General features: G+C 52.0%; 1 protein-coding gene across 28 annotated transcripts in view; it reads left to right on the forward strand.

Moving 5' to 3' along the window:
* The window catches only part of Epb41l1 (erythrocyte membrane protein band 4.1 like 1), a 159,693-nt gene that overhangs the window by 94,406 nt on the left and 49,978 nt on the right, over nucleotides 1-15,309 (forward strand). For 27 of the 28 annotated variants that reach the window (XM_076571037.1, XM_076571035.1, XM_076571028.1 and 24 more), the window contains 4 exons: nucleotides 10,099-10,289; nucleotides 11,542-11,706; nucleotides 12,440-12,544; nucleotides 13,029-13,071. In XM_076571037.1, coding sequence (XP_076427152.1) covers nucleotides 10,113-10,289; nucleotides 11,542-11,706; nucleotides 12,440-12,544; nucleotides 13,029-13,071 — 490 coding nt within the window. In that variant the 5' untranslated portion in view covers nucleotides 10,099-10,112. The remainder of the gene's footprint in view (nucleotides 1-10,098; nucleotides 10,290-11,541; nucleotides 11,707-12,439; nucleotides 12,545-13,028; nucleotides 13,072-15,309) is intronic. The other variant, XM_076571020.1, reaches the window with a different exon arrangement.

A 15,309-nucleotide genomic window follows, 5' to 3' on the forward strand; every position in this document is an offset into this window, starting at 1 on the left:
CCCAGCTCCACATTTGCAAATGGAGAAATCAAGGCACCGAGGAGGGGACGTTAGAGACCTGCCGGAGGTGTCCTGCTGTATCGTCTAAGCTGCGTAGACTGTGCTGTCTCTTCCCAGCGCCACGCAGGGGCCGGATGATGGCTGGAAGCAGAATTCCCTAGATGCTCAAGCTGAGGAGGTGCTGGCCGAGAGGAGAGGAGAGTTAAGGGGACCCGCAGATGTTGAGGTACCCACCCATCCCAGCAAAGACATAAACTGGCTTCCCCCCTCAGCCCAGATGTTCCCAAAGGGAGGAACAGGGTCACCTGAGCTCCATGACGCCTGGAGCAAGGCAGAGAGCTGGAGAGTTGTCGCCACGGGCCATGGTGAGGGTAACTAGAGAAGGCAGCTTACCCACTGGACCTCTCCTGCCTTCCTACCAAACCCTCCAGAGTTAGCAGGCCTGGGAGCCTGAGGGACAGTTCAGTGGGCTGGCCTCCTGTTTCACGCGCACACAGTGTGGATCTGGAAATACAAATGCGGCCACCGACCCAGGAGGCCTTGCTGCCAGAGAGTGGGAGAGATGTGCCCTTTGACCTCCCCCAAAGAAAGAAGACTGGGTAACTAGTTGTTGAAAACATCTAAAGGAGATCTCTTGCTATTCTGGTTGTCTCTTGCCCCTCCCCCGCTCTTGGATCCTTCCCTCTTTCCCAACTCCCTTCCACCCTCCTCACTCTCTCCTCTCTCCTTCCTCGCCCATTCTCTCCGCTCCTTCCCACTGCCGCTTGTACACCTGGACCAGAGTCCCCTGGGCAAAAGTGTTTGGTGTGCTCAGTGTCCAGGCTTTAGGAGAGACAGCCTCACCGTCTAGCAGGTCACTGCTCGTGTTAACGGAGCACACACAGGATGCGCTTCTCTGACACACATCGACTGTCCTCTCCTCTGCGTTTGATGGCGCTCTGACTTTCCCATGGTGGAGTCCTCTCACACTCTCTAATCTTGTATTGCCATGGCATCACTCTGAGGTGGGAGGTATGTGAGGAAACAGAAAGGGGAGGTTGCTTGCCTGGAGGCTCGTCAGGTAGGAAATGGCAGCCTTGAAATGAAAACCGCCGGTCCAGATTCTGAATGTCGCTCTTTCCAGGGGATTTGCTTCTCAGTCTTGAGAAGTCTGCCCTTTGCTGGCTTCACCCCTGCAAAGAATGAGCATCCCCTGAGCTACCCTGGCCTGAGGATGCTGAAATGCTATATAGTGGGAAGGCCTTTGAAATCATAGCGGTCTGGCCCGGCGCTGTGTCCTTTAGCAAATCAGTTTCTTGGCAGCTGTGGGTTCTCATCAGTGCGGTAAGGGGAAAGTGGCAGGGGCTTGGATAAAAAAAATCCTGTGCTTCAGGTCTGATAAGTCAGAGGAGAGGCTGCCTGGCTAGGAGCCATGGAGGCAGGCTCCTGAGGTGAATGCAGCCCGGGATTCTGGCACCGTTACCAGCTGTGTGACCTGGGGCAAAGTTACCTTCCCTTTTCTGCTTCATTTTTTTCCATTTGGAAAATGGAGATCATAAGAATACCTGTTACAGGCTCTTGTAAGGATTAACTACGAAAAGTCGATAGATCAATACCTATCACACAGCAAACTATGAACGCTAACTTTGTATCGTTTTCATTTTCCTTGTTTTGTTTTGAGGCAGTCTCTCACTTCAGTCCAGCTTAGCCTTGAACCCCATACCCCCTGCCTCTACCTCCTGAGTCCCCACCGGCCTCTGTTTGGTTTTGAGGTGAGGTCTTGGAGTTGCTCAGGCTGGTCTTGAACACATTTTGCCACACATCTCACTCAGTGTTTATAGTTACTTATCAAATTTCACCAAGGCCTGGCAATGACGTTGAATGAGACAGAGCTTTATGGAGTTCATGTTCTGGAGGAGAAGCAGGAGTAAATAAATGAATCAGTAAGTGTGAACTCAGTTTGGGATGATGTCTCAAAAGAAAAAAAACCCATTGGAAAAGCAGACAAAGTATTTAAAATAACACAAGCGTAAACAAGTTAGCATGCTGTAGCCATTGAGAGTTAGGGAGGGAGGCCCATTTTAGATAGGGCAGACAGAGGATACAGAAGGTGAAAGTTGTCTGCCAAGAGAGGGGGCAGAGCCACTCTTCATGCCCAAGGAGGACAAAGCCTTGACGCAGGGACAAGCCTGCACAGTGGACGCACAAACAGATAGAGGCTGGCATGACAGACTTGTCGAAGAGGAGGCGGAGTCAGCTGGTTGGGCCAGGAGCCAGTGCTGGAAAGATGGGCGGGGCCACAGGCAGGGCCCTATAGCTTGGTAAGGAGGGTGTGTCTTCTATTTCGATGGGAAGTCGTTAGAGTTGTTTTGGGTTTTGTTTTTTGAACAAGGGCTCACTATATTGCCCAAGCTGACCTTGAACTAAAATCCTCCTGTCTCAGCCTCCTGAGAACTTAGATTACAGGATTGTGCTACCACATACCACTGGGGAGTTTTTTTCTTTTTGGTTTGTTTTTTGTTTTGTTTTTCAAGACAGGATTTCTCTGTGTAGCCCTGGCTGTCCTGGAACTCACAATATAGACCATGCTGGCCTCGAACTCACAGAGATCCACCAGCCTCAGCCTCCCAAGGGCTGGGATTATAGGCGTGCGCCGCCGCCCCCGCCGCCGCCGCCGCCGCCGCCGCCACTACCACTGGAGGTTTAATGAGGACATCCAACTAGACTTCTGATTCTCTGTGACTGCAGAGAGACCCTGTGTCTATCAGGTTTGGCCTGGGCAGTAGCTAGGCGAATTGAGAAAATGATCAAATCTGCTGACTGGCCACGTAGATGCTGACTCACGCTATCCCCGATTAGAAGGTTCACCAGATGCCAGCTGATTCATTTTAAAGAGGCGGTACAGCGCCAGGCCAAGTGGCTACTGCCTCAGCTGAGGAGACAGCGTCCTGCAGGCCATCCAGATGCGACGTTTAGGGCATGTGAAGGCTGCTTAGTAGTCCTGAAATGTCGCAGAGCCCCAGATGCTGGCATCCTGCTGAGCCAGCCCCAGCCCGGGCCACACAGGGCCTCTCTCCAGACCGTAGCGGTATGGGCGCTGTTAGCATTCCCATTCTGGCTGACCTTTCTCTTTCATAATCCTCTGCCTTTGCTGGTGTCACCAGTCTGGCCCTGCTGGCTGGCCTTTGTCTTGGGCAGCATTCTCGTTCTGCCTCATTCGAGGCAGACATGTCTGCGCTCCAGTTCTGAGTGTTCACTGTTGTGCTAGGCGAGGGTCTGTGAATGATGGGAAGTCTTTAGCCTGGGCCTGGCCACACCGGTACTCCATGGTGGGAGCCCTGTCCTCCTATACAGACACTTCTGATTCTTACAAGGTTACCCACAAGGCTCTAGTTCCTGCTCTTCTCCCTGTCGGCCAGTCCCTCCTGCCAGGCGGTCTGGAGCTCCCTTCGCATGTTTCTTGAGGTGTCAGGGCATCAAGGGCTGGTCCATTGCCCACATGGTGACTCTGCCCACATGCCCTCTCTGCCTCCGTCTCTCTAAATGTTTCAACTCCATTTCCACCCCTACCCTAGAAGCCTTCTTTGAGAGCCAAGACCACGTTCTGGATCACCAGGTCCCCAGACTCTTGTGCAAGGCTAAAACATACCCTGGTGGATCTAAATCCCTTGCAGGCATCTCCTGGGACAGTACCATCTTCTCACTGCAGTGAGCTCCATGGGAACCAGCACGTGCTTCCCCTCAGGGTCCCTTACTGTGCCCAGTCTGGCCCGGCCACCCAGCAGCTCTCCCAGTCTGTGCTGTCCTGAGCCTGAACGAGAACCATGTCCACGTGACATGGCCTGCTGTGTCAGAAGCCACAGCCCAGTTCTTGGCTCCCTTTCTGTGGCCTAATGAGAGACAACGCTGTTATCCTGGGGCTTGTCAAAGAAAGATTTTTATTGTAAAAATGTTTTAAATGTTATTTTTACTTTAATTAATAAAATTTAAAAATAGGCTTAAACAGGATTTATTGATCTCCTTCTCATCCTGTTATCTGAAGCCATGTGTCTGAAAAACACTATTTTTTAACCTCTAGGTTTTATGTGTGTGGATTTATCTATTTATTCATTTCAGTCTAGATCTTGTTATGTATTCACTACATAATGCAGGCTGCCCTCAAACTCACAGCAATCCTCCTGCCACAGCCTCCTGAGTGCTAGGATCACAGGCATGAACTTTCATACCTGGCTAACCTCAAGTTGTAAGGCAGTCATTTAAAGATGTAGATTCTGGCATGGCGGCAGGTGAGTGGCGCACGCCTTTAATCCCAGCACTCAGGAGGCAGAGACAGGCGGATCTCTGTGAGTTCGAGGCCAGCCTGGAGGATCAGCACCGTTATCAAGACCACACGGGCATGGCAACATGTCCCTGAAGTCCCAGCTGCTTGGGAGGATGAGGGAGGAAGATCTCTTGAGGGCAGGTTTTGACGGGAGCCTGGTCTCAAGCAAGCTACGGTGACGTAGAAGGACAGTGTTACTCTGTTCTGTCACACAGAGATAACCCATAGCTGATACTTGGCTGAAATATCCATCCTCGACGCCACTTGACTTTCCAGGATGTTATGTCCTGACAAGCCCACCGTAAGTTGGAAATAAATGCATGACTTGTTGTTCCCGTTTATTGATAGTATAATATAGACAACTAGGACTTCCCAAAGAGACACACTGGCAGATCAGAACTAAAAGTAACCAATTCTTATTCTCAGGGAGGCTGTCAGAGCCTGAGGACCTGTGTTCTTGAGTATGTTCGTTTTCTGTTGGTTTTTTATTTTTGTTTTGTTTCTCTGTGTAACAGCCCTGGCTGTCCTGGAACTCACAGGCTGCCCTCTGCCTCCCAAGTGCTAGGACTAAAGGTGTGCACCACCACTGTGCAGTGTATGTTTTAAGAATTGGGAACTATCAGAACACTCAGGGTGAAGGTAAACCAGCCTGATGTGGCATAGATAAGGAGATTGCTGTAGTGTTTAGAAAGAAAATAACAACCCTAAAAAAATTGTACTGAAATTTAAAATCCCTGGGAGTGGTATACTGAGTTTTCAAATATAAAATTCTCTGTATTTTAATAAGTTTATTTGTACAATATGCAGTCTAGGTAATTTTAATATGCAATCTTGAAAGGCACCCACCAAAGGAGATATAATTGCCACTCGTGGATGAAGAAATGAGGATGTCATGATGATTGGAACAAGAATAAATGGCTGATGTATCTGGAGAATGTGGTACAGGAGCAGAGTGTTTTCATGGAAGTCCCACAGGGCTTTTGTTTGTTTGTTTTTGGTGACCTTCATCCAGTCCTTCTCTTCTACTGGTCCGTTCACGCCGACGTTACATATCACCATAACAGTATTTATTGAGTACTCCAGTTCTAGTTTCCACTAGATGTGACCCTTGACCCTGGGATGACTAACACAGTGAGCACAGCACAGGCTGACAGAGCCAAGGGGGGAAAGTCAACAGCCTATCAGTGCAGACGATGCTTGCCAGAGCTGTGCAGGGAAAAGAATGTTCCATGGGGTTGTAAAAGTGTGCAGATCTTTTGGTGGGGAGATGGCTGGGAAGGGCTTCCTGGAAGAAGAAGAGGGAGCAGTTAAACCACATATTCAGGAAAAGATCCAGCCTAGGCAGGAGGCTTGAGAAAGGGCTGGGCCGCGCCATGCAGGTACGGAACCTGGATGTGCGTTTCAGAGCAATGCACTTCCTTATTTACCTTGTGCAGAAGTGTTATGTAAGGAGGTAGTTGAAGATTCACGGGCAGTGCTGAGATGAATGTGATGAGAAACGAAATAAAGGAGTTTGAAATTTTAATGCAGGGAATGATGAGCTGTCAGTTAAGCTGGAAGGTGGGGATGGGATTGGCGGCAGCGATTCCAGGCAAGCTCAAGTGTTTCTATTCCTGGCTGAAGCTTTGAATAACTGGCAGCTATTCTTTTTTCCTTTTTTATGGGGGCTTGGGTCCCTAGCATTTATTTTCCTAGCTGGTGGCCCCGGCACCTCCTTGGTGTCCAGCCTGGGCCTGGGCCATTTCCCCTTTGAGGAGGTTCTGCTGGGCTTTTGGCTGGAGGTAGTTGAGTGCAGAGGAGAGAAAATGGGACTGGGTTAAGATCTGGAGAGCTGAGCAGCCAGTGGGGAAGAGAGTGGGCCAGAAGCTAAGCCCACTGTGTGAGGAGGTGACTGTCATTCAAGTCCTGCGAGTCTTACCGTGACACAAGTAGCAGGGAGTAGTTATTTCTCCAACGGTGCCCATCCAACTCTTCCTGTCTGTGGCCCTGGCTAGCAGAGCTCTGCAGGGGAATGTGGGGTATTCACCTGAGATCGCTTTCCTAGCTGTTTCCAGAAAGACTCAGGTGAGGGGAAATGTTCCAAGAGTCTGGGCTGAAGCTGAACAGAGGACACAGGATGGGGAGGAGTGGATGTACCCCTGGGGCTGCCTGGACACCAGGGTCATGTGGATTCTGCTTGTCACAGCAGAAAATGCCCACATAAGTCTTTGGATTTTTAGAAATGCTTTTAAATATTTATTTGGTTATTTGCCGTGTGTGTGTTGGTGGTGGTGGTGGAGGCTGTAGGAGGGACTCAGACGTCCCTCCCCAACCCACAGCTGGAGTTACAGGCAGTTCTGAGCTACTTGATGTGGGTGCTGGGAATGGAACTCAGGTCCTTTGGAGTAGCAGCGGGTACTCATAACCACTGAGCTATCTCTCCAACTCCAGTCTTAGGATTCTTTCTAAAATGCAAAATTAGGGTGTGAGGGAGATCTGACTGCACATTGATCACCAGTGTTGATTCAGCTGATCTGGCTGGCCAGGTGGGTGTCCTCTTCCTCCCTCAAGGCTTTGTTTGCACTAAGCTGTTGGTCAAAGAGGAGGACACACCCCTGCTAGAACATCCAAATAGGCTCTCAAGGTCCACTGAAATGCAAAATTATTTCAAGCGTTCTTGCCTATTGACCCCACCTGACTTGAGGAGGTGAGGAGCGGATATTCTCACGCCCAGACTGAGGGAAGGTCCTGGGCTCGGCCGACAGGACTCAGTTTGACCCTGCCTGGGCTGGGAACTCCCTCAGAGCAACTGTTGTGTTGTGTCCGGAGCTCACGTGAGTGATGGAGTGTCTTCATATAACTGGCTTGAAGCCGTCCCTTTGCCCCTTAGGAAGAGGGGAATGGCTGGAAGAGAGCCTCTGGGTGGGGCGAAGCAGCGTGACCACAGCCCCCCTTCCTCCCCAGTGTGACCACAGCCCCCCCTTCCTCCCCAGTGTGACCACAGCCCCCCTTCCTCCCCAGTGTGACCACAGTCCCCCCTTCCTCCCCAGTGTGACCACAGCCTCCCCTTCCTCCCCAGTGTGACCACAGCCCCCCTTCCTCCCCAGCGTGACCACAGCCTCCCCTTCTTCCCCAGCGTGACCACAGCCCCCCTTCTTCCCCAGTGTGACCACAGCCTCCCCTTCTTCCCCAGTGTGACCACAGCCCCCCTTCTTCCCCAGTGTGACCACAGCCTCCCCTTCTTCCCCAGTGTGACCACAGCCCCCCTTCTTCCCCAGTGTGACCACAGCCTCCCCTTCTTCCCCAGTGTGACCACAGCCCCCCTTCTTCCCCAGTGTGACCACAGCCTCCCCTTCTTCCCCAGTGTGACCACAGCCTCCCCTTCTTCCCCAGTGTGACCACAGCCCCCCCTTCCTCCCCAGTGTGACCACAGCCTCCCTTCCTCCCCAGTGTGACCACAGCCCCCCTTCCTCCCCAGTGTGACCACAGCCCCCCCTTCCTCCCCAGTGTGACCACAGCCCCCCTTCCTCCCCAGTGTGACCACAGCCCCCCCTTCCTCCCCAGCGTGACCACAGCCTCCCTTCCTCCCCAGTGTGACCACAGCCCCCCCTTCCTCCCCAGTGTGACCACAGCCCCCCCTTCCTCCCCAGCGTGACCACAGCCCCCACTTCCTCCCCAGTGTGACCACAGCCCCCCCTTCCTCCCCAGCGTGACCACAGCCCCCCCTTCCTCTCCACCTGGCTGTAAAGCAGCAGCGCTGGGGACATGCACACCGCTTGTTTGTGTCTCAGTGTCACCTCGTGAGGACTTCCACGTGGGCCCTGTGGGCGGAGGACATCGTAGCCTCTTCATGGCCCTAGGCTCACCTGCAGTTGGCCTAGGGCCCATGGGAATACAGAGAGGTACCAAAGAATAAAAAGGAATGTCCAGGGTGCTTGCCTCGTGTGTGTGAGGCCCTGGATTCCACCTTCATCCCCTCCACAAATTTGAATAAGTAAATAAATTAAAATGTTTTGTTTTGTTTGATGTGGTTTGGTTTTGTTTTTTTTTGAGACAGGTCTCATTTTGCAGCCTAGGCTGGCCTCAGACTTGTGGTAATCCTTCTGCCTCAGCTTCCCAAGTACTGGTGATAGAAATGTGAGACACTATACCTGACGTAAATAAATAAGTGGAAATGTGAGTCCTAGAGTATGTGGTTGGTTCAGGGTGTTCAGTATCCCTGTCCATCTGAAGTCTGTCATGGTGGATGGTTGAGGAGAGCTTCCCACCAGGTCTTGTGTGGTTCTTTCTCATATGCTATCATCGATACAGTGAACTTAGAGGAAAGGTCTAAAGAGTGATGCTTCCTGCCCACCATTTCTCTTACTCTATTTGATATATATATATACTGGTTGTGGTCATGAATGAGTGTTTTTGCCTTTAAAACCAAACAAACTTACAAATTAATATCGTATTCCAAATACCCAAGTGTTGGGTGTGACGGCATATACCTGTAATTTCATCATTGGGAAGGCTGAGACAGAAGGATCAAGAGTTCAAGGCCTCAGCTGTTGAGGAGGCTTAGTGGATAAAACTGCTTGTCGCACAAGCCTAAAGACCTGAGTTGGTCCCCAGAACCCATCATGGAAGGAGACAGGCAAGTCCTGAAAAGTTGTCCTTCACGGGCATGCTAAGATGTGTGCATGCACGTGTGTGCACACATGCAACCACAACAACAACAATAAAATTCTGAAAAATAGTTTAGTGCCAGCATGGGCTACACAGTGAGTTCAAGGCTAGCGTGGGCTGTATGGTGAGACCTTGTCTCAAGAACAAAAAAAGATCCAAGTAATTCCAGAGTGTCTGGAGTACAAACGGTACTTCCTCTCTTATCCCTCCCATCCCTGTAGGTCTTTGAATTTTCCTTTAATTTTTCTTAATGGTGGCAAGTGTCCTTTATGATCTCTTACAGAATGAATAGAACATGAAGCCGCACTGTTAGGCTACAGTCTTTAGGATCTGGCTAATTCCAGGAGAATAGCTGGACAGCAGCTCCATGTTCTTCTCTGGCATCTCATTTAATGTTTCAAAGGGGAAACTTAAGGACAACCTGTCCCTAAGATATTCCCCCTCAGTTTATGGGTGAGTCCCAGAGAGGTGAGGTGATACATTTGTGACAGATAGACTGAGCCCTGCCACCCTGAGCATTCCCTGGGCATCACAGTGTGTTTTCTACTAGTGTCTACCTGTTTTGATCCATGGAGCCCAATCTTGACAACATCCTGGGAAGCTGGGGCTGGAGTGTGTGTGTGTGTGTGTGTGTGTGTGTGTGTGTGTGTGTGTGTGTGTGTGTGTTAGTATGTGTGTTATTGAAGCTTGGGAAGTGAAGGGAGGTGCTTAAACTCATGCACACACGTCTGGAACCCAGGGCTTTCCCGGTTTGCATTAATGCATCCTGCATTAACTAAGGGGCTGTCGTGTGCCACACCTGTGTAGTGGAGAGTCGGCCTGGCCAGGGCCTTGCTGGCACCCTGTGCAGAGCAAAGTGCTCTAGAGAGGCGCTTATCAGCCTCAGAAAGGCTCCAGATCCCAGGTCTGGACCGAGAGGTCTGATTTCTATGTGACTGTGGACATAGAGGGAAGGAGGCCTGAGACTTCCTCTGGGCCACTAACTCCTCACGTTCTCATGCCTCACAGTCCCCTTGCCCCACCCCCACTCCCTTCTCTGCTTCTTTGTCCATTTGTCTCCATCTGTCCCTCACCGCGTGCGGTTCCTGCCCCCTCGCTGTCACGTTATCCTCCTTCTCCCTAGTCACATGCTCTCCTTCATTCCAATGCAGGCGTGCTGGTCACCATGACAACAGAGACAGGCCCGGATTCTGAGGTGAAGAAGGCTCAGGAGGAGACTCCACAGCAGCCTGAGGCTGCTGCAGCTGTGACCACCCCAGTGACCCCTGCAGGCCACAGCCACCCAGAGACCAACTCCAATGAGAAGCATCTGCCCCAGCAGGACACAAGGCCTGCTGAACAGGTGTGTACGGAGGCCTGGGGTGCCCCTCTTCCCACCCCACTAGTCCTCCTGGTCCAGTTCTTAGGGCCCTAGTATTTTCTCAGCCAGACAGGAAAAAGGAGATTCAGATGCATTCATGACTTGTTATGTGCTGAACTCTGGGCTGGAGGCATGCTGGTCATTTTATACTGAATTCCCTCAGTCCCCAGAGGGGAGCTGTCATTTCCTCCATTTTATGCTGAGAGGATCTGTGGCTCAGTGCATTGTACCCAGTTCCCCAAAGTCACATAGGAATAAAGTGCCAGAGGTGGAGGTCAGACCCAGAACTGATTCCAGATACCATCCTTTCAACTTTAGTCTGCTGCCTTTTCACTCAAGCTTGGCAAACCCGATAAGACCAAACTCATCCCTGTAAAACTATAGGCGTCTAAAGGACTCATTGAACCCTCCATTTAAGCCTCCCTAATTCACTTAACTTATTTATTTTATGTGCATTGGTGTGAATGTGTCAGATTACCCCAGAACTGGCGTTACAGACAATTGTGAGCTACATTGTGGGTGCTGGGAATTGAACCTGAGAAACCCAGGTTTTCAGGAAGAGCAGCCGGTGTTCTTAATTGCTGAGCCATCTCTCCAGCCCTGCCTCCTAATTCACGACAGGCCCAGAGAGTCAAGGACTTGGCTACACTCTTAGAGGGAGCCAGCTCTTCCCTCTATTACCATCACCACAGCTCAGCCTCATGCTAGACCTAGTGACAGGTAGGACTGGACAGAGCAGTCAGATGCCCTGATAAGTCACAAATTGTTCTAGGGAGAGAGACAGCGCAGCCTGGTGGACTGCTCCTGTCCACAGAGGCCGTCCATGGTAGCAGGAGTCTGTAGGAAGGACACAGACCCCTCAGCTCATATGAAAACATCAAATCTCTACCTGTATATACCAACCATAACCCCCAGCCACCCTGACGGGCTTGGAAGGTACCACCTCTTATTTTAGGGTACATCTTGGCCTCAGCCACCCAGTTACTTCTTTTTTTTTTTTTTTTTTTTTTTTTAAGATGTATTTATTTATGTATACAGCATATGTAACTACAGGCCAGATGAGGGCACCAGATCTCATTACAGATGGTTGTGAGCCACCATGTGGTTGCTGGGAATTGAACTCAGGACCTCTGGAAGAGCAGTCAGTGCTCTTAACCTCTGAGCCATCTCTCCAGCCCCCAGTTACTTCTTGTTGTTTCAATTTCACTGACTTCTTTCCTTGTTGGCTCCACAGAGCCTAGATATGGAGGATAAGGACTATTGTGAGGCCGATGGCCTGTCGGAGAGGACTACGCCCAGCAAGGCCCAGAAGTCACCCCAGAAGATTGCCAAGAAGTTCAAGAGTGCCATCTGCCGAGTCACTCTGCTTGATGCCTCTGAGTACGAGTGTGAGGTGGAGGTAGGGAGCGCCCAGTGCCATATGCCCCACCCCGGGCCGGCTGGCCTCCGTGCCAGGCTAGCTCCTGTGTGCCCGGAGTCCAAGCCAAGCCAGAGGAGGACCAACTGCGGTGTCCGGAGGGATGGCTTGGCCTGGTACTCCCTTGTACAGATGGTGCCACTAAGGTCCAGAAAGGGTCATCACTGTTGCAAACCAAATTAAGACCCAACACAGACTGGCACCAGGAAAAGGTGTCTCGGGGAGGCTGTGCCTTGGTAAGAATGTTACCATTGAAGGGCTGATATGCAGGGCTGACCACAGAAGGATAGTCCCACTGTGATTCTGAGTTCCTACACACACACACACACACACACACACACACACACACACACACACACACACACACACGCCGCTTGGCCTCGCACCTTTTGAGGCCATCTTCTTCTCCTCTCATCCCTGAGCCTTAGGTCTTTGGCTTCCAGCTTCTTCTCTTGATTTCTGACAAGGAGAAATCTCCAATATGCTCCCAGGCAGGTCCGCGGTCTAGGAAGACCCCGGCAGGGCTTGTGGGGGAGACCTAGGTGAGGTGGACATTAGAGACCCCGAGAGTGGGGCCAGGTGGCAGGAGTGCTGAGGTCCTCCCCAGCCACAGGGAGGCTCCCGGGGGCTCTCGGTTTGTCCAGGGGAAGCTGGGTCAGCCCCCGGCCCCACCTGCGGGTACGCCAGCCTCACATAGCTCTTCCCTCTCCCTCAGAAGCACGGCCGGGGCCAGGTACTGTTTGACCTGGTCTGTGAGCACCTGAACCTCCTGGAGAAGGACTACTTCGGTCTGACCTTCTCTGATGCCGACAGCCAGAAGGTACCTGGCCCGGGTCTGCTGTGGCGGGTGGGCAGGGAGGCGGTCCCCTAGACCTGCGGTAGGCACCCTTCATTTCTCCATCAGCAGCCCTGACCACTCCCAGTTCTCTGGCCCACCTCCCTGCCCCCAGACAGGTACCTAGAGAGCGATGATGTGGCTGTGTGGTCTCCCTGGGGAACAGAGCAGTCCTCAGTCAACGCCTTCTTCCCACCCCGGGGGTTGGGCAGACTGACTCACTGTCCTTCTAGCTAAAGCTGCAGTACCTGGTCACTGTGGCCGTCTCGGGGCAATACCAGCCTTGATGCTGTGACCAAACCCTGCTGGGAATCCAGACCTCACTCCCTAGTGCCAAGTAAATCAATCTCGGCCACGGTGTTCCCCATGAGAGTCTGTGGCTGGCCACTTCCGGGTAGTCATCTCTCCCAGTCCCACCCTGCCCTCCCCCATCTTCCTTCTAAAGGATGAATCTTTGATTCTCTTCCAGAACTGGCTGGACCCTTCCAAGGAAATCAAGAAGCAGATCCGGAGTGAGTTCTGGCTTGTGGCCGATGTGTGTGTGGATGGGTGGGCAGGGCCGACTTCGGAATGTGCTCCTCGATCCAGATACTCCTCTGCCATCATGACAGGTCTTAGAGAAGGCAGGGCAGGATGATGTTGTCTGAGGCCCAGATCACAGAAATGACAGGTCAGAGCCACACTGCAAATTAGTGAAGAAGCTGTAAATGCATTCAGGAGGTCAGCTCTGCAGAGTCATCCAGGACAAGGGGACAAGCAGATGACCTGGATGGTGTAGTAGCTAACAACCCTTAGCTTAGGTCTGGAGAGTGGCAGGAACTTAACACAAGGTCACAGAGCCAAGTGCTGGCTGAGCCAGTCTTGAGCCCTGGCCTATGTCTTGCTCTCATTTCAGTGCCCGGGGAGGAGGCAGGGGAGCAGGTCAGCAACCTGTCTTTCCTGGCCCAGAGAGAAGCAGCATGTTGGGAGGGCTGAGAAAGCTTTCACATAGTAGAAGGGGGAGGTTGGTCCCTCAGCGAATGGGCCTGTAGTAGGTGGCGAGCATCTCTGCCTCCATCCCAGGCCCCACACACCCTGGATATGCTTGAGCTCTTCAGGGTTGGACTCTCTGGCCCCCTGGCTGGGAAGCTGTAGCTGAGTCCGTTGCCATGACAGCAGGCAGCTGGCCCAGGGAAGCCAGCTGACTCCACAGGAGGGGCTTGAGGAGATTTTCCTCTAGGTTCCTGACAGTTGGAGACAAAGAGGCAGGCGCATGGCAGAGTATACTCCTGCGGGTCAGCGGGGCTCTAGGGCTGAATTTTAGGCTGTCTCTTCTAGTAGTGCCAGCCCTGCTGGGAGGCCAGCCTTTCATGCTTTGAAAGAATTGGTACAGATACAGGCAGCCAAGCTGCAGAGTTTAATAAAGACCAGTAGCCTGGAAAAGAGAGGCTGAATGGCCAGGCCCTAGGGTCATTCCCCAGAGCAATCCGGGAGGCCCTGCCCGCCCGGCTGGACACGAGGACTATTGTTCCTGAGACAGCTCAAGCCATAGCCTGCACACCTTGTAGCCTTGATCCTTAGGAAGCGCCTCCTCCAGAGGCCTGGGGAGTTGGCTCAGTGCGCAAAGTGCTTGCTGCCCAAGCCTTAGGACCTGAGCTCAGATCCTCAGCGGCCAAGTAAAGTCAGTCGAGCAGCACACATTTGTAGCCCAGCTGAATTCTGGGGGTTGCTGTCCAGCCAGTCTAGCCACACAGATGAGCTCCAAGTTCAGTGAAAAACCAGCCTCAGAAAAAAGAGGTGAAAGTGGATGACCCAATCCTCCTGCAATGTCGGGAGCACTCACTGGACTCAGGGTGTAGTAAAGGAAGAAGGGAGGACATGAAGGTGAGAAGGAGGCGTGTTGGGGTGTCGGGGGAGTGGGGGTGGATATGACCAAGACACATGTATATATGGGTGAAATTGTCAAGAGTAAGTAGGGCTGAAGGGAAGACTTGGTGGCTAAAAGCACTTGCTGCTCTTTCAGAGGACCCGGGGTTGATTCCCAGCACCCGCCATCTGTAACTCCAGTTCCAGGGGGAATATGACGCCCTCTTCCGGCCTCTGCAGGCACTGCATGCGTACGGCGCACTTAACATACAGGCAAAACTCTTATATGTATAAAATAAAAATAGACCCTTAAAAACAAAGATAACAGCTGGGCCATGGTGGTGCATGCCTTTAATTGCAGCATTTGGGAAGCAGAGGCAGGCAGATCTCTGTGAGTTCAAGGCCAACCTGGTCTACAGAGTGAGTTCCAGGATAGCTAGGTCTACACAGAGAAACCCTGTCTCAAAAAACAAAACAAAATAATAATAATATGGTAGATAGCATTAGAGGAAGACATCAACCCCTGGCCTCCACATGCACATGAACAAGGTACACACACACACACACACACACACACACACACACACACGCACGCACGCACGCGCACGCACGCACGCGCACGCACATGCACGCACATGCACGCACGCATGCACGCCCACACACATCCCCTTCTCTATTAGGGCTTTGCCTTTGCCCCAGGTCTCTGAAATGCCCACCTGTTCATCCCAGTCCTGTCCTTTGTCCTCAAGGGAGCAGTTTTGCCTGATTTCTGTGGTTGGTCATATCCCCTCACCCTGGGTGGTGGCTTTATGAGCCCTTGTGTCCTGGACTTCAGAGATAGGTATCTCTCCCTTCAAGCCTCATTGCCTGTCACCCAAGACACCTTGGACAGTTCCTCTGAGTCT

This window comes from Peromyscus maniculatus, chromosome 4 (assembly GCF_049852395.1).
Source record: "Peromyscus maniculatus bairdii isolate BWxNUB_F1_BW_parent chromosome 4, HU_Pman_BW_mat_3.1, whole genome shotgun sequence".
Lineage (NCBI taxonomy): Eukaryota > Metazoa > Chordata > Mammalia > Rodentia > Cricetidae > Peromyscus > Peromyscus maniculatus.